Source organism: Tachyglossus aculeatus, unplaced genomic scaffold (assembly GCF_015852505.1).
Source record: "Tachyglossus aculeatus isolate mTacAcu1 unplaced genomic scaffold, mTacAcu1.pri scaffold_12_arrow_ctg1, whole genome shotgun sequence".
Taxonomy (NCBI): domain Eukaryota; kingdom Metazoa; phylum Chordata; class Mammalia; order Monotremata; family Tachyglossidae; genus Tachyglossus; species Tachyglossus aculeatus.
The window spans coordinates 457,347-484,367 of NW_024044858.1; the positions used below are offsets into that span (position 1 = coordinate 457,347).

General features: G+C 53.7%; 2 protein-coding genes across 4 annotated transcripts; one reads left to right on the forward strand and one right to left on the reverse strand.

Moving 5' to 3' along the window:
- Positions 1 to 230: 230 nt before the first annotated feature.
- Positions 231 to 4,138, forward strand: GGT6 (gamma-glutamyltransferase 6). Its single transcript, XM_038742476.1, has 4 exons — positions 231 to 376; positions 1,489 to 1,697; positions 1,778 to 1,891; positions 2,486 to 4,138. The coding sequence occupies exons 1-4, from the start codon at positions 231 to 233 to the stop codon at positions 3,619 to 3,621; spliced, it is 1,605 nt and encodes a 534-aa protein (XP_038598404.1). The 3' UTR covers positions 3,622 to 4,138.
- Positions 4,139 to 4,994: 856 nt separating this feature from the next.
- Positions 4,995 to 26,947, reverse strand: TMEM8B (transmembrane protein 8B). Of its 3 annotated transcripts, none has more exons than XM_038742531.1 (13): positions 26,831 to 26,947; positions 26,519 to 26,708; positions 25,588 to 25,795; positions 22,549 to 22,682; positions 22,060 to 22,325; positions 21,470 to 21,792; positions 16,960 to 17,056; positions 16,743 to 16,866; positions 16,286 to 16,428; positions 15,322 to 15,500; positions 7,537 to 7,683; positions 7,069 to 7,185; positions 4,995 to 5,967 (listed from the first exon to the last, which is right to left on the reverse strand). In XM_038742531.1, exons 1-13 carry the CDS (start codon positions 26,928 to 26,930, stop codon positions 5,632 to 5,634), a joined length of 2,364 nt encoding a protein of 787 aa, XP_038598459.1. In that variant the 5' UTR covers positions 26,931 to 26,947; the 3' UTR covers positions 4,995 to 5,631. The 3 variants fall into 3 exon arrangements, with proteins under 3 accessions (XP_038598459.1, XP_038598460.1, XP_038598461.1); XM_038742532.1 differs by having other exon boundaries at positions 5,632 to 5,967; positions 22,060 to 22,199; XM_038742533.1 differs by having other exon boundaries at positions 5,632 to 5,967; positions 26,519 to 26,638; positions 26,831 to 26,899.
- Between the last annotated feature and the right edge of the window lie 74 nt (positions 26,948 to 27,021).

Genomic DNA, 27,021 nt, shown 5'->3' on the forward strand with positions numbered 1-27,021 from the left:
GGGACCGTCTGTATATGTTGCCGACTTGTACTTCCCAAGCGTGCTCAGCACACAGTAAGCGCTCAATAAATACGATTGAATGGATGAGTGACGAGGACCAGGCTGGGACAGGGGCCGGGAGCCGGGGTCAGGGCGGAGGCCCGGCGTGGAGGAGCGCGGATAAAGTGTCAGGGGCGGAACCGGGAGCCAGGACTAGGGCGGGGCAGGCTCTCCGGGGCTCTCGGGGCGTCATGAACTCAAAGGTGGAAGGCCCCTCCGGGGTCCCGCGGGCCTTGCGGTACCAGCAACTGCTGCTGGCCGAGTCCGGGTCGGAGGGTGAGGAGGACACGGCGGCCCCCCTCTGCTCCGTCCCGCCCCGCCGGCGGAGGCCCCCCAGGTGAGTCCCATCGGAGGAGGGCAAGGAGCCGGCAAGAGTTAACCGCAACCGGGCCCTCGCTCCCTCCCGGGGGTCTCTGCCCCGCCCCGCGACTCCGTGGCACGCCCCCTGAACTCGGTGGTTCTGTCCTCCCCGGAAAATAATAATAACAATAATGGTATTTGTTAAGCGCTTACTATGTGCCAAGCGCTGGGGGAGATACAGGTTGTCCCCACGCGGGGCTCCCAGTCTTCATCCCCATTTTCCAGATGAGGCCCAGAGAAGGCTTGCCCAAAGTCCCACAGTGGCGGAGCCGGGTTTAGAACCCACAACCCTCTGACCCCCCCAAGCCCAGGCTCTTGCGACTGAACCACGGTAAAAAATAAGCAATCAATCAATCAATCAATCGTATTTATTGAGCGCTTACTGAGTGCAGAGCACTGGACTAAGCGCTTGGGAAGTACAAGTTGGCAACATGTAGAGACAGTCCCTACCCAACAGTGAGCTCACAGTCTAGAAGGGGGAGACAGAGAACAAAACAAAACATATTAACAAAATAAAATAAATAGAATAGATATGTACAAGTAAAATAAATAAATAGAGTAATAAATATGTACAAACATATATACATATATACAGGTGCTGTAGGGAAGGAGGTAAGACAGGGGGATGGAGAGGGGGAGAGGAAGGAGGGGGCTTAGTCTGGGAAGGTCTCCTGGAGGAGGTGAGCTCTCAGTAGGGCCTTGAAGGGAGGAAGAGAGCTAGTTTGGCGGATGGGCAGAGGGAGGGCATTCCAGGCCAGGGGGATGATGTGGGCCGGGGGTCGACGGCGGGACAGGCGAGAACGAGGCACGGTGAGGAGATTAGCGGCGGAGGAGCGGAGGGTGCGGGCTGGGCTGGAGAAGGAGAGAAGGGAGGTGAGGTAGGAGGGGGCGAGGTGATGGACAGCCTTGAAGCTGAGGGTGAGGATTTTCTGCCTGATGCGCAGATTGACTGGCAGCCACTGGAGATTTTTGAGGAGGGGAATAACAGGGGAGTAATAAGGCCACCTGGGGCCTCCCCAACCTGAGCCGGAGTCCAGCCGGGCCTGCGGAACAGGCCCCCCCCAACCCCTGAGCCGCCCGTCTCCGCAGGGTCCTGGCCTGGGCCTCGGAGAGGGGCCGGGGGCATTCGTTGGCCCGGCTGCTGGCCGCCCTCGTGCTCCTGGCGCTCGCTGTCTCCCTGGCACTGCGGCAGCTCCGGGCACAGGCCTCGGGAAAGCAGGATCAGAGGGGCCGGACCAGGCCCTGGCACCATCACGAAGCCGGGGTGTATCCCCGCGGCGCCGTCATCAGTCAGGCAGGTCAGTCTGCCCCGCGGAAGGGGCGGGGGGCCGGGCCCCAGGCGTCCCCGTCCCCCTAACGCCACCTCTCCCACACGCAGACACGTGCTCCCGCCTGGGCCGAGGCCTGCTGGTGGCCGGCGGAAACGTGGTGGACGCGGGGATCGGGACGGCGCTGTGCCTGGGCCTTGTGCACCCCCACGTCACGGGGCTCGGTCAGTTCCACCCCCACCCTCTCAGCACTCCACCATCCCCCTCCGACCCTCCCGGACCGGCTGGGACTCCTTCCCCTCTCCCGCGCAACCCACACCGACCACGGGGCCCCAGCGGGGCGGGATGGGGACCATCCACCCAGCGGCATGGCTCGGTGGAAAGAGCCCGGGCTTGGGAGTCAGAGGTCATGGTTCTAATCCCGGCTGGGTGACTCTGGGCAAGTCACTTCACTTCTCTGGGCCTCAGTTCCCTCATCTGTAAAATGGGGATGAAGGCTGTGTGCTCCACGTGGGACAACCTGATCACCTTGTATCCCCCTAGCGCTTAGAACAGTGCTTGGCACATAGTAAGCACTTAACAAATGCCATCATCATCATTATTATTATTATTATTATTATTAATGCCCTGGCCCCAGAGATGCCCCTTTGTTCCTCTGGGCCCGATGTGGTTCCCCCAATCTCCCCCCGACTAGTTGGGATCCTTTCTTCTGCCCAGCCCAGCCGTCACCCCTCTTAATTCCTCTTGCCCAGCTACGGTCCATCCCCCCTCGGGTTTTAGACCACCTCCCACTGGTGACCGGGCCCCTTTGCCTCCAGGTGCTGCTTTCTGGGGTCTCTTCCACAACGGCAGCTCCGGCCTCACCGTCGCTCTCACTCCGCCCCTGGCCTTGGCCCTGGCCCCCGGACTTGGCCGGCCCACCGCGCTGCCCGCTCTGCGCCTGCTGCATCGGAGGCTGGGCCACCTGCCTTGGGCCCGTGTGCTTGCAGATCCCATTGCCATGGCACAAAACGGGGTCTCCGTGGATGCCGCACTGGCGGGGGCACTAGAGCAGTACGTGGCTAGTGGTCGGGGTGAGGGACTCTGCCCTCTGCTCTGCCACCCAGATGGGACTCCGCTGGGCCCTGGCACCCGCCTGGTCAACCCGCAGCTTGGGGCCGTGTTGCAGAGGGCTGCTGGAGCCCCCGAGGAAGACGACCAGTTCCAGGACGCGCTGCTCCGTCCCTTGGCGAGAGACCTACCTCTGGCTGGCAGGTCTCCGTTCGCGACCTCGCCCGACGCCCTGCCCAGCCTACAGCCTGCTCTGAGCTTGCCACTGCGCCAGGGTTGGCTGTTCACCACCCCGGTGCCAGTCACTGGGGCGCCTCTACTGAACCTGCTGAGTGGGCTGAGGGAGGCAGGGCCCGATGCCGACCCTTGCCCTCAAGCCTTGGAGGCCGCCCAGCTCGCCTACGCCTCCGCCCCCTCCGCAGCCCCCGCGGGGAGCTCCCTGGCCGCCATGGACAGCAGCGGCTCTGTGCTGCTCCTCTCCTCCTCCCTCAACAGCTCCTTCGGCTCCGGGCTCCTGTCTCCGGCCACCGGGCTCGTGCTCAGTGATTTTGAGGGGGAGGCAGCTACACATTCATGGACCTCTCCCGCGCTGCTCTGCTGTGGGCCCGAGGAGGACGTGCTGGGGGTCGTGGCTACGGCGGGACCCGCTGCTCCCTTGGCCGTGGCCCAGACCCTGCTCAGTCACCTGGTGTTGCAGCAGCCCGCCCAGGATGCTGTTGCCAGCCCCCTGCTCCGACTCCAGCTGGGCTCCGGAGGGTTTCCCAGCACCTGTACCGTCGGCGCTCCTCTCTCCGGTGACGTCGTCCCCCCGGCCGGGCAAGCTCTGCTCCTGGTGACCTCCCGAGCGGAGCACGTCCGAACCACGGCTGTACCCGCCCACTGCTGCCCTTCAGAAGGGTATTAAAATTCTGGGGTTTGGGGTACGGCCCAGCGGCAGCTTGGAGACTGTCCAGAGCAGAGAAGGGCTAGAAGGAGACAGGACAGGGGGCTCAGTTGGCTCTCCCGAGGAACTCCCGCTCCTGGGGCTTGGCGGACCGTCTGCGCTCCTCTGCCAGCCCGTCACAGGATGAGGCTAGAGGAGCCAAGAGGGCGAAGCCGAGGGCCCTTGGGGAGGGTGGTCCATCTCAGGCCTAAGGTCGAGCCGCCATATTCAGGATCTCTGGCTCCAAGTCGGGGAGAGGGGTGCTGGAGCAGGGATGGGAGATCTTCTGCCATGCGCCCCGCCAGGGACAGCAGCTCTCTGTGGGTCTCGGGCCTTCTGGAAAATAAGGCATCTGAGGGGAAAGAAGGGAGGCCTCGGGCGATCGGCCAGCCTCCTCTCCAAATCCTCGGTGTTGCGGTCTCAATACCAACCTCTTCAGGAGGCTTGGTCTGTGTCTGTCTGACGGTCTCCACGAGCTGAATTAAACTGAGTGTGTGGATGTATGTGGGGTGGCTGCCGGTTTAAGGGTGATCATGTGTTCCACCACGGGTCAGTGGCTGGGGAGCGAATAGAAGGGAAAGGATATTTGGGTGCTAGCAGGAATGAGCTCTGCATGGTGGACAGCTGCCTGCTATCAGAACACACAGGAGGGAGAGAGGCAGAAAGACGTGAACAGGTGGGTGGGTAGTGTAGCCGCCGAATGGGATCAGCAGCTGTGACATCTTGAGTCCACATCCAGCCCTCCTTCAACAACACTTGATTTATGCCAGGCCCGAGCTTAGGGACCTACCGACCAAGTCTGTGGTGAACCAGGAGTGGGGCAAGCCAAGCCGGAGTCTTCAAGCCAGTTAGAAACTGTGTGAGAGCAAAGCTAGTCTGCTCCTCGAGTTTCCTGGCCCACCCTCAAGTTTCTCGAGGGGTGAATTCTCCATCATCGGGGGAGGGCCGTTTTGGGTGCCGGGATCCCTGCTCCGCGACAGATGCTCCCCAGAAAACGAGGGTAGCTAGATTTCCCCTGATTCCGACTTTGTCTTCCCCAACTCCCAGCCCAAGAGGCCAAGAAGAGGCCGGCGCCCGAGAGTGCCCCAGAGGTGCACCTGGAAAGAAGCTGACCATGGCACACAGTACATTCTGAAAAGTTTTTCCTTTTTTTTTTTTAATAATATTTGTTAAGCGCTTACTCCGTGACAGGCACTGTACTAAGCGCTGGGATAGATGCAAGCCGATCGGGGTGGACGCAGTCCGTGTCCCAAATGGGGTTCACGGTCTTCATCCCCGCTTTTGCAGATGAGGTCACTGAGGCACAGAGAAGTTAAGTGACCTGCCCAAGGTCACACAGCGGACAAGTAGGGGAGCTGGTATTAGAACCCAGGTCCTTCTGGCTTCCGGGCCCGTGCTGTGTCCACTAGGGCCATGCTGCTTCTCTGGTTGACAGCAGCACCCAAATACACACTCAGAGAGATTGATAGTGGCACACAGACGCAGAGAGGCACACAATACGCACCCAGCCTCTCTAGGAGTACGTAATGGGCAAACACACACACACTCATTAGTGGCAAATACCATTCATCGGGGCTGGCGCCCAGGGACGTTCCCCTTTTTGTCACTGACCCTGACTCCGGAGACCTGTCTACCCCAAACCGGGTCTCTCCCACCTCTGCCCTTGCGGTCCGTGACCCACCAGCCCCTCTCCCTTAACGGTGGAGGAAGGGGACGGGAAAGGGAGCCACTCCCCCGGACACAACCGCCTGAAGCGCAGACCTATACTCCAGGCGGTGTGGGGTGGGGGCGTCCTCCGAGACCCAATGAGATCCAAGATCCCAGGCTTCTGACATCCAGTCCTCTGGGAAATCCGAGAATTCCGTATCCCTGGGCTTCTGAAATTTATGGCGGTGAGCATTTGAGGCCCGTGCCCTTGGGTGGCTGTGACGCCGGTGTCCCCAAGAGTCCAGTGCGTTTTCCCGACTGCCTGAAGTCCCCACCCGGTGGCTGTCAGCTAGCACAAATACTATTGATGGAAACAGTGCTCGGGTCCACCAGGCCAAGTTCCTCCTGCTCATTGATGCAGACCTGGTACCCACAGCCCCGGGTTCGGGTCAGAGGGGGTACTTTGCCCTCTGGCTTAGCCCGGGGTGGCAGCAGAAAGCCCACGCTGCCTGCGATCAACATGTGCCAGATGCTGTGAATGTAAAAATAGTTCTCCTCCGTCTCCACAAAGGCATAGAGTAGCACGGCGGCCCCGGCGATGAGGCTGCCTGGGCACAAGTAGAAGACCCAGCGCTGCCACGTGGGTGGGTAGCAGTGCCGGCGATGGACGCTGCGCACCGTCTGGGAAGAAGAGAAGACATGCTGTTGAGTTCTCGCGGAGCAGGAGGCAACGTGGAGTCCGGAGGGGAAAATGGGACCACGGGGAAGACGGGGGAAACTGGAGCTGGGGAGGGGAGAGGAAACAGCGTGGCCTCGTGGAAAGGGCACGGGCCTGGGAATCAGAGGACCTGGGTCCTGATCCCAGATTCACCACTTGCCTGCTGTGTGACCTCGGGAGAGTCACGTCACTTCCCTGGGCCTCAGTTGTCTCATCTCTAAAATGGGGGTGAAGACTGTGAGCCCCAAGTGGAACACGAACCGTGACCAACCTGATTAGCTTCAGCAGTGCCCGTACGGCTCTTGTACCGCACTTAGTACAGTGTCTGGCACATACACAGTAAGCGCTTAGCAGATACCATTTAAGAAAGCAAACAAACAAAACAAGAAACCAGGCCGGAAGACCAGGCAGAAGCCGTACGGGGACGAGGCCACGGGGCAGAGCTTTGGAGCTCCAAGTCAGGGGAATGGATCCCAGCTGGAAGCTAGCAGAGAGACTGGGATTTGGCAGAGCGGAGAAGGGGTGAAACAAGATCAAGTCTCTACCCATTCAAGTTCCCTACAGCTCTGAGGGGAGAATTTAGAATAAGCCCTCTAGAGAAGTAGAACAGCCTAGGAGGCCGAGGAGGGACTTGATAGGTGGCTCATCCTCACCTGCTCCACTCGGCCCAGTCCCGTCCCTATGTCAAAACCACCCTTGTCTGATGTCATAAGATGGCTGCTTGGCTCAGAACCGCGAAATATGGCTTCTCAGCTCTGCCCTGGCCGGTTCCCGACAAGCCGGTAGAGTCACCTTAGGTCTTCCTGGCCCAGAGGCCGGCTACCAGAGGGACTCACACTCGGTGGCTTCAATTCTCACTTGGAACCAAACCAAGAAGCGAAGAGATCAGAACAGGATAATGCATCCAAGAGTAGGCCACCACCAGACCTCCCCTACGGAGTCCAGATCGGGGAGAGAGACATGGGGGCAGGGCTGGGGGGAGGAAATAGAACCCGACAGGGGGTAGGTAAGATGAGGGGCTGGTGGCGCCCGCAGCAGTAGCACCCGTCTTCCCCAGGCCTTACCCAAGCTGAGGCAAGGATCCCCAAGGCAAAGAGGCTCGGGCCCAGCAGGTTCCAGAGTCCATGGCGGTCCAGCTGCAGTGCCATAGAAAGCAGCATCGCACCCAGGAGGTACAGCATCTGGAAAAAGAGGGACTGAGCAACCGGGGCGCGAGGGGAGGCAGGAGGGTACAGAATGATGCCTCAACACAGACCACCAATTCAATCCCTAGGCCTCACCCACCCCCACCCTCAAACTCCAGCAGAGCCCCCACACTCCACCACTTTGGAGAGGTCTCGGTCCTCGTCGGGAAAAGAAGGGATACACAGTCGGTCCTGGGAGAGTGAGCATGGGGAACAGGTAGCAAAAGGGGCCCTTCCAGGAAATCTGGAGGAACTCAGGAAAAGGGTGGATAGGGGCTGGGGACTGAGGAGCCCGCTGACCACTAGCAAGACACTGGGGCGCACAAGTCAGCCCAGCTCACGACTCACCTGCTTGACCACAGGTTGCAGCCGAGCCATGGCGATAACTGTGACCCAAACGGACATGAGGGAGCCAAGGAAGTCACAGAACTGCAGCACGTCATACTCCATGATGCAGAACACTACAATGCCCGGCTGGTCACAAGCGTGGTAGAACTGGGGGCGAGAGATCAAAAGTCTACCAAGTGCATCGCGTCCAGCGGCAGCTTGATAAATGCCATTGTTACTAAGGATGGGGGATCACAGGGATGGGAGGACTGATGGTTTAGCAAATCTACAGTTCCAAATCTTACCCCATAGTGCCCCAGATTTCAAGGTGAAAGCGAGAGAGATAGCAAAGTCAGGCAGATATATACACAAAACAGGTGTCTGTTTTGGTACATTGCAGTGGGTTCCCGTGTACCAATGCGTGTGTCCCTCTTTGTGAGCATATATCCTTGCCTGAGCGTCTAGGTGTGTCTCAAAGCCTGTTTGTAAGTTCCAAGGGCCCAGATTTCCCCTGCCTTTTCCAAAGTAGGCTCAGTAGGGCATATCAACTGTCAGGCTCTAACCTTGCAAAGCAAGGCAACAGAAAACTCCCAACCGCAGGAAAATGCCCAATTCAGTACAAGCCATTCAGACATGGAAAGCAGCAGCATCCAGAAAGGAGCATGGTAGAGCTAACTCTGTGAGCTAGTCGGACATGGGGTAGCCCTCCTGGCCCTGAGGATGAGCTTTCCCTCTTCCCAGCATTGGCTCACAGGTGTTAGCTCCACAACCAAGCAGTCGCCAGGTTTCCCCGTAGGTAACAGTGAAGTACCCATCACAGTACCAAAAACTTTCCCCCTACCATCAGCACACAGGCCCCACCTGATACAAATGAGGAGGAAGAAAGTTGCCCTGAAACCCAGACAGACGCATAGTAATAGCACACCATCTGACAAACTGATCATCATGGAATTTTAGGCACAAAGAGGCAGTGATGCCAAAACATTACAGCAGCCTTGAGGGCGGGGAAAGATCAGACACGCCAACCTCCTTCTTAGTGGTGTGCCAGAATGCTTGGTTTTCCCCAGTGCTAGAGAAGAGACAATACTAAACAGTGCCTCATCATTCCAGGATCAGGGGCGACCACAGCATTGGAAACAGGAGTAGGGTTCCCAGCTTCCCAGTTTATGCTTTTTCGGGTGGTTAGTACTAGTCTAACTAGTCTACGCATCAGGCAAAAACTCCTCACTCTCGGCTTCAAGGCTCTCCATCACCTCACCTCCCTTCTTTCCTTCTCCAGCCCAGCCTGCACCCTCCACTCCTCTGCGCTAATCTCCTCACTGTGCCTCGTTCACACCTGTCCTGCTGTCGACCCCCGGCCCACGTCCTCCCCCTGGCCTGGAATGCCCTCCCTCTGCCCATCCGCCAAGCTAGCTCTCTTCCTCCCTTCAAAGCCCTACTGAGAGCTCACCTTCTTCAGGAGGCCTTCCCAGACTGAGCCCCCTCCTTCCTCTCCCCCTCCTCCCCCTTCTCATCCCCCCCGCCTTACCTCCTTCCCCTACCCACAGCACCTGTATATATGTATATATGTTTGTACATATTTATTACTCTATTTATTTATTTTACTTGTACATATTTATTCTATTTATTTTGTTTTGTTAATATGTTTTGTTTTGTTGTCTGTCTTCCCCCTTCTAGACTGTGAGCCCGCTGTTGGGTAGGGACCATCTCTATACGTTGCCAACTTGTACTTCCCAAGTGCTTAGTACAGTGCTCTCCACACAGTAAGCGCTCAATAAATACGATTGAATGAATGAATAGTCTAGCAGCAGCCCCAAAAGCTTGCCCCAGTTACCTCATCTGTAAAATGGGAATTAAGATTGCAAAGCCCCACATGGGAACTTGATTAGCTTGTATCTACCCCAGCACTTAGAATAGTGCCTGGAGCATAGTAAGCACTTAACAAATACCATTAAAACAAAAAAATCAAAACCCGGGGCTCCCTCACACCTTCCCAAACACAGGAAAATTCGGGAACCCATTCCAATTGCCAGGGCTGCATTAACCATCATAACAGTCAGTACTTCTCTCTCAGCACCAGACCAACCCAGATCAAAGGAAAAGGCAGCATGGGTGAACCCATGGATGGATGAGTGATTCCCGAGCCCTGAACCAACCTTGGCTTGTTCCACTCGTCTCTAGCTAGCTGTGCACTCAGAGTTTCAGAAAGGAGAATCCGACCCCTTAGATATCTGAACGCAGGCCTCTGCCATGATCCAATTCTGTCAGCCCACTCCCTTGAGGAATTCCATGGGTCCAAGTATCCAGCAGGGTATCCAGCAGGCTCTCCCCAAGACTGGGGGCCCAGTTAGCAGCATCACTCAACTGGTTCAGTGAAAATACCTCAGATCCCAGAACTCCTTTCCATAAAGGGGACACTAAGACGTCATCCCCTTGCAGTTCCCTAAGGTCCTACGGAAAGCTGCCTACAAATCAACAAATGAGAAGTCAAGGCTACGGAGATCCAGATCTATGCTGATCACTGCCAAACCAAGGACTTCTATACATCCCTGAAGAATCTCTGTACTTCCATACACTATTAGAGCACCACTGACTGACTGACTGAAGAGGGTAGTTAGCTCCACCCTGAACCCAGACAAGGAAACACATTTTTTCAGGAAGAGCAATAATATTTCAATAGTCCTTCTACCATTGAAAATAAGGCTCCCTGGTGCCTAGTGAACCTGCCAAGATGTGAGGACATGGTCTTCACTCCAACTGTGGAGGAGATCACCCCTGCAATAAGAGCATGAAGAATGGCAAAACCCCCCAAGCTGATGGTATACTTGCCAGGCTTTATAAGCAGGGAGGGGATGTCCTGCTCAGAGGTCTGCACAGGTTTTTCCTCAATATATGGAGGTGACAGATGAGCAAATGTTTCTTTAAAACCTATGGCACAGATAAGTGCTTTCTTTAAAACCTATGCTGAAGAGAATGATCTTTCTTAAAAGTAACATTGGGTCTAGGTTTTTTTTAGTGACCTAGGAGTAGGTTGTCTGGGGGGGGCGGGGGGGGGGAGGAAGACTGGGAGGGGCATGGGGCTAACAAGGCGTGGATGGGGCTCTGAGAAATCCCAGAAAAAAATGCCAACCAAAGGAGGGGCTTGGGCAACTGGCCACCCACTGGGCCGATATTTTGTCTGTAAGATGCCCACCCAGATGACCCCAGGGATTTGAGACCAAGTCACTGAGAGCAGACACTAGGACTAGGGGAAAGTGTGAAGCAGTGGTCCATGCGAGATGCCTTGGTTGCGCCGGCAAATGCTGAGGAAAGCAACTGCTCACGGTAGCCCCCAGGTAGGCCAGCCGAGGGCTCAGACTGAAAACTGCAGGATGCCCCGCACTGGCTGAATGACATGTGCACTGATCCTAAAATCTGTTGAAATTTTAGTTTAGGAGAAGTTTAAAGGAAGGAAAACTTGGCATTTTTACTTTGGACTTTGTTTTTTATGCTCATTGGACCTGATGCCAAATTTTGTAGAACTGCGCCAGCTGCGTAGTTAGCACCAATTTCTTTTGTTGTGGAGCTCTGGGGTTGAACTATCACTCTGAACTTAGATTGGTACCCTGCACCGCTAGTGAAGGCAGGAAGTAGAGTGGTCCAGTTCATGAGCACATTCTGTCTGGGGGGCTGCAGGAGGTCAAACCTTGAAAGAGAAGGCCAGGTGAGAAAATCAAAAGTGGGAAGTTTGTTACAAGGCTAACACTGAGAGTATAAGGTAGAGGCTGGAAAACACAGAGAACCCAGCTGCCCCAGTGGTCAGGTGCAGGGTGTAGGGCTGCGCAAGACAGCTCTAGAGTGAGGCTTTATTAACCGGTAACCGGATTTAGGACGATTTATGAGGAGGGTGCATTCCAGTTCTTCATGTACACTAAGGCCAGACAAGAGAAAATGAATTTAAACTAATGAAGCAGGAGAAATTTCAGTTGGACATATGAAGGGACTATTAGGAGAGAAACCACTGGTCAAGGGGCTGAGGAAAGGTGTGGAAAGCCTCTAAGGAAAGACTTAGAAGCCTGCCTCCAAGGGCCTGGACCAGCTGTGCAGGGGTCTCTTAGTTCTGGGAGTCCAGGATTCTCTCCCAAGGGTATACAGAGTTTTGGGAACCTTGACTAATAAAGCATTCAGTAAAACATTTAAAATAAATAACTCCCCCACCAACTGCCCTCCCAAAAACAAATCCAAGCAAGCCCAGGAATGTCCCTTGTTGAACAGTTTGGAAATGTCCAGAACTCAGCTTGACTGTGACATCCCTAATACACCTTTTATTCTTGGTCAAGTACTTTTAAAACCTTTTAAAAGTAAGGCCTGCGTACCTATTGCATTTCTACTGATCTTGTGGTTTAATATGTTCCTTGCTACCGAATATTAAAAAAACATAAGACCACACACAAATTCATTACTGGGTCAGACCCAAGGTCTGCTCAAACCAGGTTTTGATCTCTGACAGTGGCATCAAGCTGCTTGGAGGACGAATAGAGGAACAAAGTGTTGGCTGTTGGCTGATGGCTAGATAAGAATATCTAGCCATCTAATTCGTAATGTAGTAATAATAATGATGATAGTTGTGGAATTTATTAAGTGCTTACTATATGCCAGGCACTGTACTAAACCCTGGGGTAGATACAAGTTAACGAGATTGGACACAGTCCCTGTCCCACCTAGGGCTCACAGTCTTAATCCCCATTTCACAGATGGGGTAACTGAGGAACAGAGAAGTTAAGTGACTTGCCCAAGAGCACACAGCAGACAAGTGGCAGAGCCGGGATTAGAACCCGGGTCCTTCTGATTCCCAGGCCTGTGCTCTATCCACTAGGCCACACTGGCTGCTTCTCACCAGGCGGCACTGCTTCTCGTCTGGTTCTCATGCGCGCTTACTGTGTGCAGAGCACTGTACTAAGCACTTGGGAAGTACAAGTTGGCAACATATAGAGACGGTCCCTACCCAACAGTGGGCTCACAGTCTAGAAAGTCTCAGACACAGTCTGAGTCCTTGTCAGGGAGGGGGATGTCCATCACTCACCAGACGACATCAGCAGCCAAATACAGGGAAGGGTTTGGGCAAGAAGATGGTGAACCCTTTTAACCTACTGGTTATCTGGTTAACCAAAGAAAGTGCCTGAGTGAACTTGAAATATTCCAATTCCAACTGTAAGATTCTTATCACACGTGGCAAAGGGACTGTGTCTCACTTGATTGTCTCGTATCACCCACAATTATTATTATTATAATTGTCTATTACTATCACAGGAGGGAGTGGGACATTTGGCATTACTCCAAATCTCAGTAGCCAGCCCTTAAGGTTCTGGACTGCCAACTGAACCCTGAATTCTTCCAGCTGAACACTGAATGCTTCATGGAATGGTGGCAGTAAACAAACTGGGCAATCCTGGGGTGCACTAGTGTGAAGTCCCCAAAGAAACCCTACCCCAAATTGCAGTGGGCACTTTGATCTAGGTGCTGCAACTGGACATCCAGCCTCAAAAGTGTTGGTACGTCAAAGGCCAGTGAAAGTGGACTGTGGAAATCTGTGGCAAATCCCTGCTGCCCATTTCTCACAAGATCCTGGTCAAAGTCCTTCTGCCACAGTCACTAAAAAAAACCTGGAAACACGTGTTCCCGGAGTTACAGTGTGACTTGAGATGGCAACAAGCTACAGCATCTGCACATCAGATAGAGGAGAAGCATAGGAGAAGCAAGGTGACTTCAATACTTCATTTATAGAGATTCAAAAGCTCTTAAATCTCATCAGCTGACCTAGGCTCTGCCAGCTACAAAACAAGTTTGGCTGCCCTGAGGAATTCAGGTTACTCCATGGTGGTGTGACTGCCAGCCAAATCAGAATTGAAGATGCTTATTTGATCTTTCCCAATACCAACGGAGAAAATCAGGACTAGCCGGTTTTATCCTATTCCAAACAGGTATGGAACAAGAGACCTGCACTGTGCTGTTCAGAAAATAATTCCAGTCATCCGAGGAAAATCTTCCAACTCAACAGGCCAAGAGAAGCCTGGAAAATCCTGACATCCTGGGCCTCCTTGGGGGCTGAAGTACCCACAAGACATGCCAATGTCTAATGAAGACCTAATGAAAAAGAAGAAAACCCTGACCCTGACAACAGCCAAATATTTTCTATGCCCCACTGTCCAATACTGTACTACTAGATAAAGAAATAGAAAACTAAATCTAGAGGACTAGTGTGTCCTTTGAGAAACTGACAGAGGTAGTGATGATGTGGCATCAAGTTTCAGCCTAAACTGAATGCTTCAGTGGTGACGATCTTTACGGTTGCCAGACCAGGACCTACCAGTCACTACATCAAGTTCATCGACATCATCCATGAACTGCACTCATTATTATATAGATCATCAGCAAAATGGTCTTGGAAAGCAAGTCAGCTCCACACTGCAACCTCGCTTGAAACACTGGGAGCAGTTCTGGTCTATATATATTATGAAGGACAGTCTAGAGCTGGTAAAGGTCCAGAAAGGAGCAACCAAGGTGATTGGGGGTGGAGAAGATTCTGGAATGAGGGCAAACTGGAAAGGCCAAGAGTCTTAACTCTGGACAAACGAGGAGAGGAGATAAGATTGAAAGTGACAAGATCGTGAATGGTGTGGCCAGGGTGAACCTGGAGTTGTTGCCCACCAAATCCCATACCCAGGATAAGGGACCCCTGTGAAGCTTGGTGGTACGTCCTAAATAAACTAATGGAAGCATTTCTTCCCACTAGAAGTTGTGAAGAGCAAAAACAGCAGCAGGTTCTGGAGGAATTTGGATATATTTGTGGACAAGAGGTCCTTAATGGGTTATATTAATACAACTCTTATATTGTACTCTCCCAAGTGCTTAGGCTAGAGCTCTGCACACAGTAAGCACACGGTTGTACCACTGACTGCCAGAGGGTAAATTAGAAATGGTGAGGGAAAGGTTAGGGGCTTTAAATGACCTATCCCTAACCATGAGCAGGATCGTCCAGGTGGGCAACTGAAAAATGATCCCTCCGAGGATCCAACTGTGATGGTCAGGGACAGAATACTAGGCTGGATGGCCTATTGACCTGATCCAGTAATCTGATGCAATAGATCACTCACGATTGATCATGATTTTCTGACCTATGAGGAGAATGAAAGCCTGTGGGAAAACAAATTACCTGCTGTGAAGTCTGGTAGTGAGACATTTATTTTGAAAATACAATGAAGCATGACTTCAAATGATTTGGGCCTAGTAATCGATTGCCGAGAGCCCACAGAGACAGACAGACCAGCCTGGCATGAGCCTCTCTTACTACAGATAGGGGCTTCAGGAAGATTGGGATACTAGGAGAGAGAATCAAAATTAGTGCCGATGCTGAACATGCAAATGCAACAGCACGACAGAGGATGATCTTCAGACACGAAGCGGAGAAAGAAACTGTCAACCTGTATTGACCTCCTCGGCCAGACAGACCTGAACCCACGGGTAAAATTCACTCTCACTGGAATCACCTTCTCACATGAAGGGCAAATGCAGACAGAATTACGGTCATAAGGGTATGACAGCACTGGAGGAGGAACACCTGGCACAGGAAGAAGGGGCAGCTGGGCATGGAGGGAGAGTGAAGGAAAGGAAGAAAAGGGAAGTGAGGGAAGCCTGCAATGAAACATCCCCATTTTATAGCCAGGACAAGCTCTTCCTGGGTCCATAGTCCTTCAATTCTACAGCCTGCCCCCAACCCCAGGCCAGCCTCTCCCACCCCCACCCCAATCAATACTCAGCTCTCATTACCGTGGAAAAGAACATGGTAAAGATGTACACAGCAGCTTCAAGGAGATAGCGGCTCCGTAGAGCCACAGCCACAGGGGGCACAAACATAAGGTTGCTTAGGCAGAGCAGCAGTGTGGAGAGCAACTGGAAGCCATAGCTGAAGGCCTCAGCGTTGTCTGTGCAGCCCCATCCACTCCAACCTGTGGAGAGAGGGACAATTTGGGGGAGGGAAAGAATACAGGTAAGGAATAGGGCACAAGATGGCAGGCAACCGGGCATAGAGAAAAGGTCTTGGGGACAACCCTGCCGTAAGGGTAGAGCTGCTAGGACCACACCCACCTGGGACACAGCCTGTCGCAGGGTACCATCAGGGTACAGACTCTGGAGAACTCATAATAATAACGATGGTGTTTATTAAGCGCTTACTAGGTGCAAAGCACTGTTCTAAGCACTGGGGAGGTTGCCCAACGGGGGGCTCACAGTCTTAATCCCCATTTCACAGATGAGGGAACTGAGGCACAGAGAAGTGAAGTGACTTGCCCAAAGTCACACAGCTGACAAGTGGTGGAGCAGGGATTCGAACCCATTAGCTCTGACTCCAGAGCCCGTGCTCTTTCCACTGAGCCATGCTGCTTAGAGTCATATATTCCGATGTCCATCCCTGAGTTTTCCTGTCTTTTTCCCCTCTCCACTCTAGTCCTCCATCTCATCCTTTAACCTAGGACCCCAGCTCGGCAAGTCTCCTGTCCCAATCACTCAATCAATGGAATTTATTGGGCGCTTACGGAATGCACCGCACTGTACTAAGCACTTGGGAGACTACGATACAACAGAGTTGGTAGACATAGTCCCTGCCCACAACGGGCTTACAGCATTCTACAACTCCCAGACCCCATCTCTACGCTTCTTCACCCTCTTGATCCAATACATCCCCACCTCTCTGCCCTATGAATTCCACCACCCCTCATGGCCCTCCCCTACTCACCAGCCTTGCACTCGCAGGCTGCATAAAGGTAGTTGTTTGTCCGCAGAAGCTTGCACTGGCCATAGGAGCCACAGTCATTGATGCAGGGGGATAGGAAGGACCGGAGATGGACCTCAGCAGTGACATTCTGACAGCGTTCAAACCTGTTGGGTGGCCTGATCATTAACCATATGTTCCGAAGGACTCCCCGGGGCCCCCAGCAGACCTTACTCTTTCCATCTGCTCTCTTCTTGCACCCAGCTCCCTCTCTTCCCTTCAGGTCTCTGCTACCAAACTCCCCAGTCCCCATCCTCCCCATCAATCCATCATCTATTCTCCCCTACCACTTCGCCCAGCCACCACCCCACATCTGCTCTTCCCTCCCGCTTTTCAGTCTCCAAATCCCTGCTCCCCTCCCCGACCATCTCGTGCTCCTTCCCACCCTCCTTCCCCCACACTGCCCCTTCAGCTCTCTCACCTGGGTCCAGAAGCACAGAGGGAGCGTAGACTCAGGTACCAGCTGCCTGTCTGGGGGAATGGGAGCCGCAGCTGGGCCACGTTGGAGGAGGCATTGACTGACAGCAGGAAGCCAGACAGCAAGTCTAGGAGCAGAAAAGTTCAGGGCCTGGACACCAGACAGCTAAGTGTCCCCCAGCCTAGATTCCCCAGATGTGTTCCCCCCCGCTGACTCTCACCTGTCGAACAGGTGACTGAGGTGTTGTCTCCTGAGGTCAGAGGCACCTCGTGGTGCAGACAGCCAAACACAGTGATGTTCTCTCCCTGAAGTGAGCTCTGGGGACACAGCAAAGAAGAAAGGGTGGAGAAGGGCAGAGAAAAGGGAAAAGGGGAAAGGAAGATAGAAGGGAGGGAGATTAAGGCGATGGGGCAGAAAGAAAAAGAGGGAAGTTGGGGGAGAGATGGGGATAGGAATGAGAAGGAGAGAAAGAGAAGGGGAGAGATGGATAGGGAGGAGGGGGAGTACAGAATATTGGAGAGGAGGAGAAAGGAGTCAAATCTAGGATAGAAGACGCTCCATGGCCCTAAGACTCTCACTCCTCATCAAGCTGAGAAGCCATAGCCTCGCTGCTGTTCAGATTCCCCTCTCCCCACTGTGTGCAGACCCCTAATCCGGGTGTTTATGGTGATGGAGAAAAGGCCTTCCAGAGAAGGAGGAAAGATGCAGCCCTTGCCCTTGGACAAATACAGAATCAGGTTTTACAGGAACCCACATTCTCAATATTTTCATCTGAAACCCAAATAGGTTTAATTAGGCGGTTGGGCCACGTTGGAGGAGGCATTGAACTGGCAACAGGAAGCCAGACAGCGAGTCTAGGAGCAGAGAAGGTCAGAGCCTGGACACCAGACAGCTAATTGCCCCCCAGCCATAGATTCCCCAGATGTGTTCCCCCACTGACTCTCACCTGTTTGACCTGTTAGTCCTGCAGGGACAACAATTTGAAATACAAGAGCATCATGTGGGCAGGGAACATATCTACCAACTCTTTTACAGTGTACTCTCCCAAGCACTCAGTACAGTGCTCTGCACACAGTAAGCTCTCAATAAATATGATTGATTGATGAGACAATGAACCTTACTATCCTGAATTAGATTTGCATTTCATGCAGCTCAAGACTTTGTCTTGGACTGCGGAATCAGGTTACTGGGAAGAACCATGCAACAGCATTCCCACAGTTAGGGATGGCCCATGCAGCACCCCACCTAACTTTCCTCACTCTGTCCCTAACTGTTGTTTCAGTAACCCATCATGGATTTCCCCTTACCTTTCTTGAAACTGTTGAGGATTTGATTGTACAACTTCCTGAGGAAAAGAATTCCAAGGAACATTTCCCTTCTAGTTATTCTGACTGCACCACCAAATTTGCCCCAGAGGACCACTTGGCTAGGAAAAAAAATTGACTTGCTGTCCTTCCTATTGGAGGGTCATGCCACACTGCCATTGGTCATTGTGGAGGGTCTCTGGGTGTAGCCGAGGCTCTGCCTCTCATGCCTGGCCTGGCCTGAGCCCCCAAATTTCCAATTGTTACACACCAAGCTGGACGGGCCTGCCTGCCACTGTGATCTCTGACAGTCCCTGGGGTTGTTCCTCATAGATCCTTAAAACAACCCTTGTTCTTTGCCTTTTGGTGGTCCCTCCACACAGCAGCTGTTTGGGCTCCTCCTGTCTCCCATCCTCCTCACATTTACCCACCCAGTAAAGTTGGCTGGGATTAGCAGTGCCCCTTTGGCTGGTGAACTCATCGAGTTTCAGGCCTCATGATTGGTATTAGTAACAGCAATTATCGTGCACCTATTATGTGTAGAATACTGTATCGATTGTCTGCTGTGTGCAACGCACTACTGTACCACAGGCTGACTGGATATGGAGTGCTGTACGGACACTTGGAAACATACAACAAAATATGCAGTCCTTGACCTTCAGGAGTTTATAATCTAGTGATGGGCCCATATTGCCAAATACTTTCAAAAGACTAAGTGCACAGGCACAAATGATAAAAACAAAAGGCAATTCGATAAATCATATGTGACAAAACAGGGGGGAAAGATGGAGAGGTGAGAAGAGAAGGGATAAGGAAAATAGGAGGAGGAAAGAGGAATAGGGGAGAGAGAGGGAAGAGAGGGCTCATCCTCTGTAGCCGTACCACCAGCCAACCAGCAGCGGCTTCAGCATTAGTTCAGGACAGCTGCAACGTATTGGTGAGGGGGTGGTGGGGCACAGGAGTGGTATGGCAGCCATGCACATCAACCCCTCATAGCTTAGATAGTCACCACAGCAACCCATACCGAGCCTCAGAGTACCCAGGAGGCGTTCTGGGCAGGTCAGGGCAAAAACGAACATATGACTTCTCCCCCATCCCCAGCCCCGCAACCAACTTGGCTCTGGGACTGGGGATGAGAGGAGCCTCCAGTCTGGCCCCAGAGCTCTATGGGTGCAAGAGAAGCTCTGGAGGTTCTACAGCTGGACCGGGGATCATGGTTTCCTCGTACGAGGCAAAAAGTAGGGCCGCTAAAGGCTCCCCAGGCCTCCCCAGGGCCAATTCCATGGGAGAGATGGTCTCCATAACACCTATGGAGCTGGCACAACTAAAGGTAGCTGAAACCATGTGAGTGGATGAGCTTCTTGAGAGAACAAGTGTAGTGCAAGATGAGTAAATGATTCAGAACTGAACCTTTCTGGACACTCATAGCTAAAGTAGAAGAGGGAAACACAGAGCCTGAAAAGAAGCCTTAGAGGGGGCATGTCCTAGTGGTTGGAGCCCTTCTGACCTGGGGGTCAGAAGGGCAGAAGGGAATCTGCTGTGTGACTTTGGTCAAGTCACTTAATCGCTCTGTACCTCAATTACCTTATCTGTAAAATGGGGATTAAGACTGTGAGCCCTATGAGGGACAGGGATTAGTTTATGTTTACCCCTGCTCTTAGTACACTGCCTGTCACAGAGTAAGCTCTTAACAAACTTAAAGAAGGGAGCAGTCAGAGAGGTAGAAAGAGAACTTAGGTCAGTGAAATGAAAGCCACAGAGAGTTTCCAGGAGGAAGGAGATGACAACACCATTAAAACCAATTTAGATTGAGGAAGATTAGGACGGATTAAAGTCCATTAGATTGAACCCAGAAGAGGTTACTGAAGATATTGATGAATATCATTTTGATGGAATGAGGAGAGCAAAATCCAGGTTGTAGGAGGTCAAGGAAAGAGTTAGTGAGAGCAGCAGGTGAATAATGTCCATTTAAAGAGTTTGAACAGGAATAGGAACTAAGAGAAGCTGGAGGGTGTGATGGGGTTGAGCACTGGATTTTTCTGTATACAGGAGACTTGGTCTTGTCTAAAGGCAGAAGGGACAGAGCCAGAGGAAAGTAAGATGCTGAAGACAGTAAAAAGAGAGAGGTGGGCAGGAATGAGATTTTAAAGAAGTTGGGAAGGTTTCAAGGCAGAGGTGAAAGGTGAAAAACTCCTCTTGGGAAGCACCTGGAAAGGAGGAGAGTGTGGGAGAATATTAAGAAAGTAAAGGGGACCCTTGAAGAAATTTGTATCTGATGGTCTCAAACAACAAAGCTACCAAGGGCATTGGAAGTAGAGAGGAAGGGGATTGGGTCCCTGGGCATTTCAGGGAGGAGTTAAAGGCTTAGTAGTCAATGGGAGCTGGGTGCTGGGTTCAATGGGGCAGAATGTTTGATGTGCAGTCTGGCTTGCAGGTGGTGCCAACAGGGTATCTGAAGAAGCAGGGCAGAACATCTTGCAGCTGGCCCAGATTTCAGCATCGGAGAGAAGATTGGTCAGAAACACAAATTTGGATGAGTCTTAGCTGAAACCTGAGGCTGCAATGCTGATGATTTGCTTTGCCCGTCTTGCCCAAGCCCTGTTGAAGGCTCCTGGCCAACCCGCCCAGCCCTGATCCCTTGGGTTTTAGCTCTGGGAATGGTCCCTGAGTCCTGGGCTGGTGTCGACCCTCAATAGGAAGTAGCCGAAGCACGTGCTGTCTCGAGAGTTGAGCTTTGTTTCCAATGGGCCAGCTTCTGGGAAAGGTTATTATTAAAGAACCTAAATCTAGTTCTCTAAACACGGATAACAACTTGTCCTTGTGAAATCAGAACCATCATCTAAACCAAAGAACTCAATCGAAGACTGATAATCAAAGACTGAAAACCTCTTCCTTCCAGCTAGAGACAGTGCTTCTACTCCTCTGACCCCTTCACCTGGATCGATCAATCAAGGGAATTTATTAAGCGCTTACTGGGTGCAAAGCACCGTACTAACTAAGGGCTTGGGAGAGTACAATGCAACAGAGTTAGTTGGCATGTTCCCTGCCCACAGAGAGCTTACAATCTAGAGGGCTCCCCATACCCACACTCCTCTCCCTGCTGGAGTCTTCCCCTGGCCCTGGATTACACCTTGGGTGGTAACAACTGCTTTAAGCCTAAAGGAGCCAAAAGGAAGCCGAAAGCCACACTCCAGTCTGAGCTGGCAACTCCACCCCAGGTCTTCCCTCCCCAGCTCCACACTTTCTCCAGCCCCAACCACCTCCAACTCTACTGCCTGTGAAATGAGCTTCCAGCAGATCCAACCCTCCAACCTGTGGTCCTCCAACCTCCACGCTGCCCTTCTCGGTCCTCCTGCTCCTCCCTCTCCCTCCTTCCCTCCAGCCCCCGGGCCCCAGCCTCCCCCACCCCCCTTCCGGTCCTCTCACCACATTGAGTCGTAGCTCTAGACTGAGAACGGCCCCACTGTCCAGCACGGGGAGCAGGCGCAGAGCAAACACAGCTGGGCGCTCTGGGGGCAAGGAGACACTGGGGCCGAAGAAGATGTAGAAGTGGACGGAGAAGGTATCCAATTCGTTGCGTAGCGTTGGCCTCACTGGCCAGCAGAGATCCGGTGGCCTCGTTAAGCTCCCTGTCTCGGGGCCCCCTGACGGCAGTGGCTCAGATGGGGGCAGGCGAGCCGCCGCTGACTGTGGCATGTTCATGGCAGCGCCAGCGGGCAGAGCCCGGGCCAGACCTTGCTGGGAACACTCTGCAGGGAGTGAGAAGGAAGCTCAACTGGAGGCCCTGACACCCCCATCTCTCTACCCCACTCCCAGTCCCCGCCACGCAAGTCCCCGTCCCCTCCACCTCAGCCTCAGACCCCTCCACCTTTCCTGGGCCCCCAGACCCTGCCACACCCAACCCCCTCTGAACCCCAGTATTAGGGAGATGAGAGGTGCACGGTGAGAGAGAAGGGTCGGGAATGAGGCTTGGGGGCGGGGGGATCCACAATGAGAGGGGCCAAATCAAAGCTCACCTTCCAGTCGGACGGTCACCTGGAAGCGGACGGGGCCGGACAGAGGCAGCTGGGTCTCCACCATCACGTAATGCCAGTGATCCCAGAGTGGTAGGGTGAACTCCAGGTGGCATGGTGTCCGCGATTGGCAGTCCAAGGAGCTAGAGTTGTGGAGTGGGGGGGCCTTGGGGCGCAGGCGCAGGGACAGGGGACAGCGCCCCCGCAGACCCCCCCAGCAGTTCACCAACCACACTGATACCTTGGAGGTGAAATTGGGAATGAAGATCCTGCAGGGAGGGAGGGAGAGAGGGAGGGGGGCACAGAGGTGTAAGAGTCTGGAGGTGGAGTGGGGGGGCATAGAGGAGTGAGAGACGGGCACGGCACCGGGAAGGGGCAGAGGAGTGAGTCAGGGGGATGGTTTTGGGGTCAAGACCAGCAACGGGATTAACAATGGGGTCAGGCCTGGCCTAAGGGGTCAGGGTCAGGCTGGGCTCAAAGTTAAGCACTCACTTGTAAAGAGCAGAGCGGTTGTGAGGGGAGATACTTTGCTCCACCAGGAGCCCGGGCACCAACACTGCCACACCCAGAAGGCGCTGGACAATCAGTTGGGGCTGGAACAGGTACTGGCACTCATCGTGGAGACCCTGACAATGGCACAGGGGAGACACTGGGATCCAAAGTCCCCAACCAATCGGAAATCTGAACCAACCCAGGAAACCTGACTTGAACCCGAACCCCAAATTCTAACCCTGAACCCTAAACTGCACCTCCTGTCCCTCACGCTAAAGGAACCCCTGGAAGCTTCGTCCTTTCACGGAGGGATTTTGAGGATTTGATCCATTTAAAGCCCATCTGTGCCTGGCAACCTCCGCCTGGATGTTGAAAACAAGTAGTTTCATAACTCTGAGGTGAAGCCACATTCACATGCCCTGTGGAACAGACCTGAGGCACTGTGAAAGCAAGCCCTGACTAGCCTCCAGTGAGATCATTAAAACTCTACTCCTTCAGACTACTATTATCAAGGTACAGGCAGGAATTTTTTTTTTAGCTTCTGTCAGGCCCAGAGGCCCCAGCCCCTTCCTTCCTTCCTTCTGCCTGCACTGACCTAGGCTGGGCACTGAGGCAGGCCAATCCTTGCCCAGCTAGCAGGGATTTCAACTCTGGAGTCAGAAGAACAGGCTAGCTAGGAGCTCATGCTAGGAAGAGATGGCTATTAGGCGGCATGGTGTCCGTGACTGGCAGTCCAAGGAGCTAGAATTGTGGAGTGGGGGGGCCTTGGGGCACAGGCACAGGGACAGGGGACAGCTTGAACGAGTCCCTTGAACGAGTCCCTTGTAGACGACTCCTTGAACGAGTCGTCTACACCCGCTGCCTCGAATTCCTCAATGCCAACTCTCTCCTCAGCCCCCTCCAATCCGGCTACCATCCCCTACGTTCCACCGAAACTGCCCTCTCAAAGGTCACCAATGACCTCCTGCTTGCCAAATCCAACGGCTCCTACTCTATCCTAATCCTCCTCGACCTCTCAGCTGTCTTCGACACTGTGGACCACCCCCTTCTCCTCAACATGCTAACCAACCTTGGCTTCACAGACTCTGTCCTCTCCTGGTTCTCCTCTTATCTCTCCGGCCGTTCATTCTCAGTCTCTTTTGCAGGTTACTCCTTCCCCTCCCATCCCCTTACTGTAGGGGTTCCCCAAAGGTCAGTTCTTGGTCCCCTTCTGTTCTCTATCTACACTCACTCCCTTGGTGACCTCATTCGCTCCCACGGCTTCAACTATCATCTCTACACTGATGACACCCAAATCTACATCTCTGCCCCTGCTCTCTCTCCCCACCTTCAGGCTCGGGTCTCCTCCTGCCTTCAAGACATCTCCATCTGGATGTCTGCCCACCATCTAAAACTCAATATGTCCAAGACTGAACTCCTTACCTTGCCTTCCAAACCCTGCCCTTTCCCTGACATTCCCATCACTGTTGACGGCACTACCATCCTTCCCGTCTCACAAGCCCGCAACCTTGGTGTCATCCTCGACTCCGCCCTCCCGTTCACCCCTCACATCCAATCCGTCACCAAAAACTGCCGGTCTCACCTCCACAACATCGCCAAGATCCGTCATCCAAACCGCTACTCTGCTGGTTCAATCTCTTATCCTATCCCGACTGGATTACTGCATCAGCCTTCTCTCTGACCTCCCATCCTCCTGTCTCTCTCCACTGCAATCTATACTTCACGCTGCTGCCTGGATCATCTTTGTGCGGAAACACTCTGGGCATGTTACTTCCCTCCTCAAAAATCTCCAGTGGCTTCTCACTCTTGGCTTCAAGGCTGTCCATCACCTCGCCCCCTCCTACCTCACCTCCCTTCTTTCCTTCTCCAGCCCACCCGCACCCTCCGCTCCTCTGCCGCTCACCTCCTCACCGTGCCTCGTTCTCGCCCGTCCCGCCGTCGACCCCCGGCCCACGTCCTCCCCCTGGCCTGGAATGCCCTCCCTCTGCCCATCCGCCAAACTAGCTCTCTTCCTCCCTTCAAAGCCCTACTGAGAGCTCACCTCCTCCAAGAGGCCTTCCCAGACTGAGCCCCCTCCTTCCTCTCCCCCTCCCCCCAACCCTACCTCCTTCCCCTCCCCACAGCGCCTGTATATATATTTGTACGGATTTATTACTCTATTTATTTTACTTGTACATATTTACTATTCTATTTATTTTATTTTGTTAATATGTTTTGTTTGGTTGTCTGTCTCCCCCTTCTAGACCGTGAGCCCGCTGTTGGGTAGGGACCGTCTCTATATCTTGCCAACTTGTACTTCCCAAGCACTTAGTACAGTGCTCTGCACACAGTAAGCGCTCAATAAATACTATTGAATGAATGAATATTAGAATTCTGGGTTTTGAGAGGAAGTGAGTCTCTCCAGGAGAGACTCCCATCCTCATGTGGGGTTAGACCCTTTTGCCTCCCTCTCTATACTGGAAGCTAATTGTGGGCAGGCAACATGTCATGTCTACCAACTCTGTTTACTCTCCCAAGCATTTAGTATAGTGGTCTGCATACAGTTAAGCGTTCAGTAAATATGACTGATTGATTGATTCCCTTTCTGCTTTTTTATGGATCTGGGGCTAGTGGGGAGGAAATATGTGGTGAGAGATGTGGCGTGTGCACGGGTCTGGGTTTGCAAAGGATAGGGGAAATGGGGTGAGAGAGAAGATGTCTTGGGTTGGGGGGGAGTATGTGTGGGAAAGTAAGAAAAAAGATGCGTGTGTGTGTGGATATGAAGGGTGAGATAGAGAAGATTGGGAAAAGTGATCTCATCTTTTTCCTGGAGTAAAGTCTCTGTCGCTAATCACCCAGCTGTCCAGCATCATCCCTACTGGGGCTGGATGAAGTCAGAGCCCTGGTACCATCAGAGGTATATGTATCATCCCCAGTCCCATCAGGCCATGGAAAGGAGGGGAAGGGAGGGAAAGGAGAGAAAAGGAAGTGAGGGAAACTAGAGTGGGAAGGGAGAGAATGGAAAGGGCAGGAGGAAAAGGAGGGAGTCATCTGGCTCACCTTAACTGAAATCCGACCCTGGTCCTTGGGTAAGTGGGCGGCCAAAAACCAGTCTCCGGGCAGCGGACTGCTAATGTTGAAGACTCCAGTGGTCCGGTTGGGAAATGTCCAAGACAGAGTCAATGCGAAGGTCCCAGGCACAGCCGTGTCCCGAGGAAAATGGGTCTGGAGAGGGTTGATGACAGGGGGTGCCCCCGAGCGGAAGTATCTGCCAAAGAGCAGGGGATAAAGGTGGGAGTTGTGTGTAGGGGGAGGAGGAGCCTAAGGGCTCAGCAACGCAGAGAAGTATGGGGGTGGGAACTGGGGAGCATGGGAATGAATACAGGAGCACAAGAGGGAGGAAAATGGGAGGTGGCAGAAGGCCAAAAGGGTTGAGGGAAACCAATAACCCTGCAAGAACCCACAAGGACTGAAAATTGGTAACCCAGCTCACCATAATTTCCACCCAAGATTGAGTGGGGCCTAGCAAGGCCAGGAGAAGCACTGGGCTTCCCTTCCTAAGGCTATTAGACCTTGTTGGATAGGGGATTTCCCCCAGGAGCGGCCAGGTCCCACGACTGCTGGGTTTTTTAATCCCTGGAATTCACGGGGCTCGGCATACCTGTGCAGAGCGCCTTGACCACCAGCTAACACCCTTTTCCCCACCTCCCCGTTCTCCCCACATGAGCCCAAAGCAACCTAAACCAGGAAAGACGTGGGAAGGCAGCACTGTGAGGATGGGTGTGAGAAAGGTCCCATTCCGGCTGGGGTCCGGCTTTGCTTTAGCTTGGTTCAACCTGAATGGCCCCAAGCCTCTGGCCTGGGACCCGCAAGTCTGACCAAAGCCTGGTCAGGATTTATGGGAACGCAGGGGGGGGGGAGCAAAGCGAGATCAGAGCCCCTCTCCCCCCCCCCCCCCCCCACCAGATGGGGTCTGGCAGGGGTCACTCACACGGTGACACTGCGGTCTGGGCAGTGATCTCCGAAGGTGCCCCCCTGCTCTTTGAAGGTGATGAGGTTCCAGACGGCCAAGACGGTGTCCTCCGGGACGTGAAAGTGGAAGAGCTCGGTGCTGGCGAAGGAGCGGAAGGGACTGAGCTTGCGGGGGGTGCGAGTGGAGTAGTCCGTCACCAAGAGCCCCCCTGGGAGGGGGGGGAAGAGACAGAGTGGTCGGAGGGGGAACGGGTGGGAGTGGAGTCGAGGCCTTCGGGCCCCAACACCCCCATGCCCCTGGTAGCTCCTGGATCCCCCAGCCCGTACTCACCTGCCCCCCGCCCCAGAAGGATGAGCAGCAGCAGCAGGACGGGGGGCATCCGCGGCTGTCCCCGGTGCTGCAGTCGGGGAAGGCTGCTGCCAGGCCCCATGACCGAGGCCCGGGCCGGGGCGGGAGGCCCCACGCAACCGGTCCCGCCGGCGGGGTCCGCCTGACGTCACACCCCGGCCCCCCATTTGTCC

What these genes read in the sequence shown, in the direction of transcription:
- GGT6 (XM_038742476.1), top strand. Translation starts at nt 231, where the DNA reads ATGAACTCAAAGGTGGAAGGCCCCTCCGGGGTCCCGCGGGCCTTGCGG. An exon ending in CGCCGTCATCAGTCAGGCAG is followed by an intron (nt 1,698 to 1,777) that starts GTCAGTCTGCCC and finishes TCCCACACGCAG; the next exon opens with ACACGTGCTCCCGCCTGGGC. An exon ending in CCCCCACGTCACGGGGCTCG is followed by an intron (nt 1,892 to 2,485) that starts GTCAGTTCCACC and finishes CTTTGCCTCCAG; the next exon opens with GTGCTGCTTTCTGGGGTCTC.
- TMEM8B (XM_038742531.1), bottom strand. Translation starts at nt 26,930, where the DNA reads ATGGGGCCTGGCAGCAGCCTTCCCCGACTGCAGCACCGGGGACAGCCG. An exon ending in TTACCATGTTCTTTTCCACG is followed by an intron (nt 7,684 to 15,321) that starts GTAATGAGAGCT and finishes TCTCGCCCCCAG; the next exon opens with TTCTACCACGCTTGTGACCA. An exon ending in GGATCCTTGCCTCAGCTTGG is followed by an intron (nt 5,968 to 7,068) that starts GTAAGGCCTGGG and finishes TCTTCTTCCCAG; the next exon opens with ACGGTGCGCAGCGTCCATCG.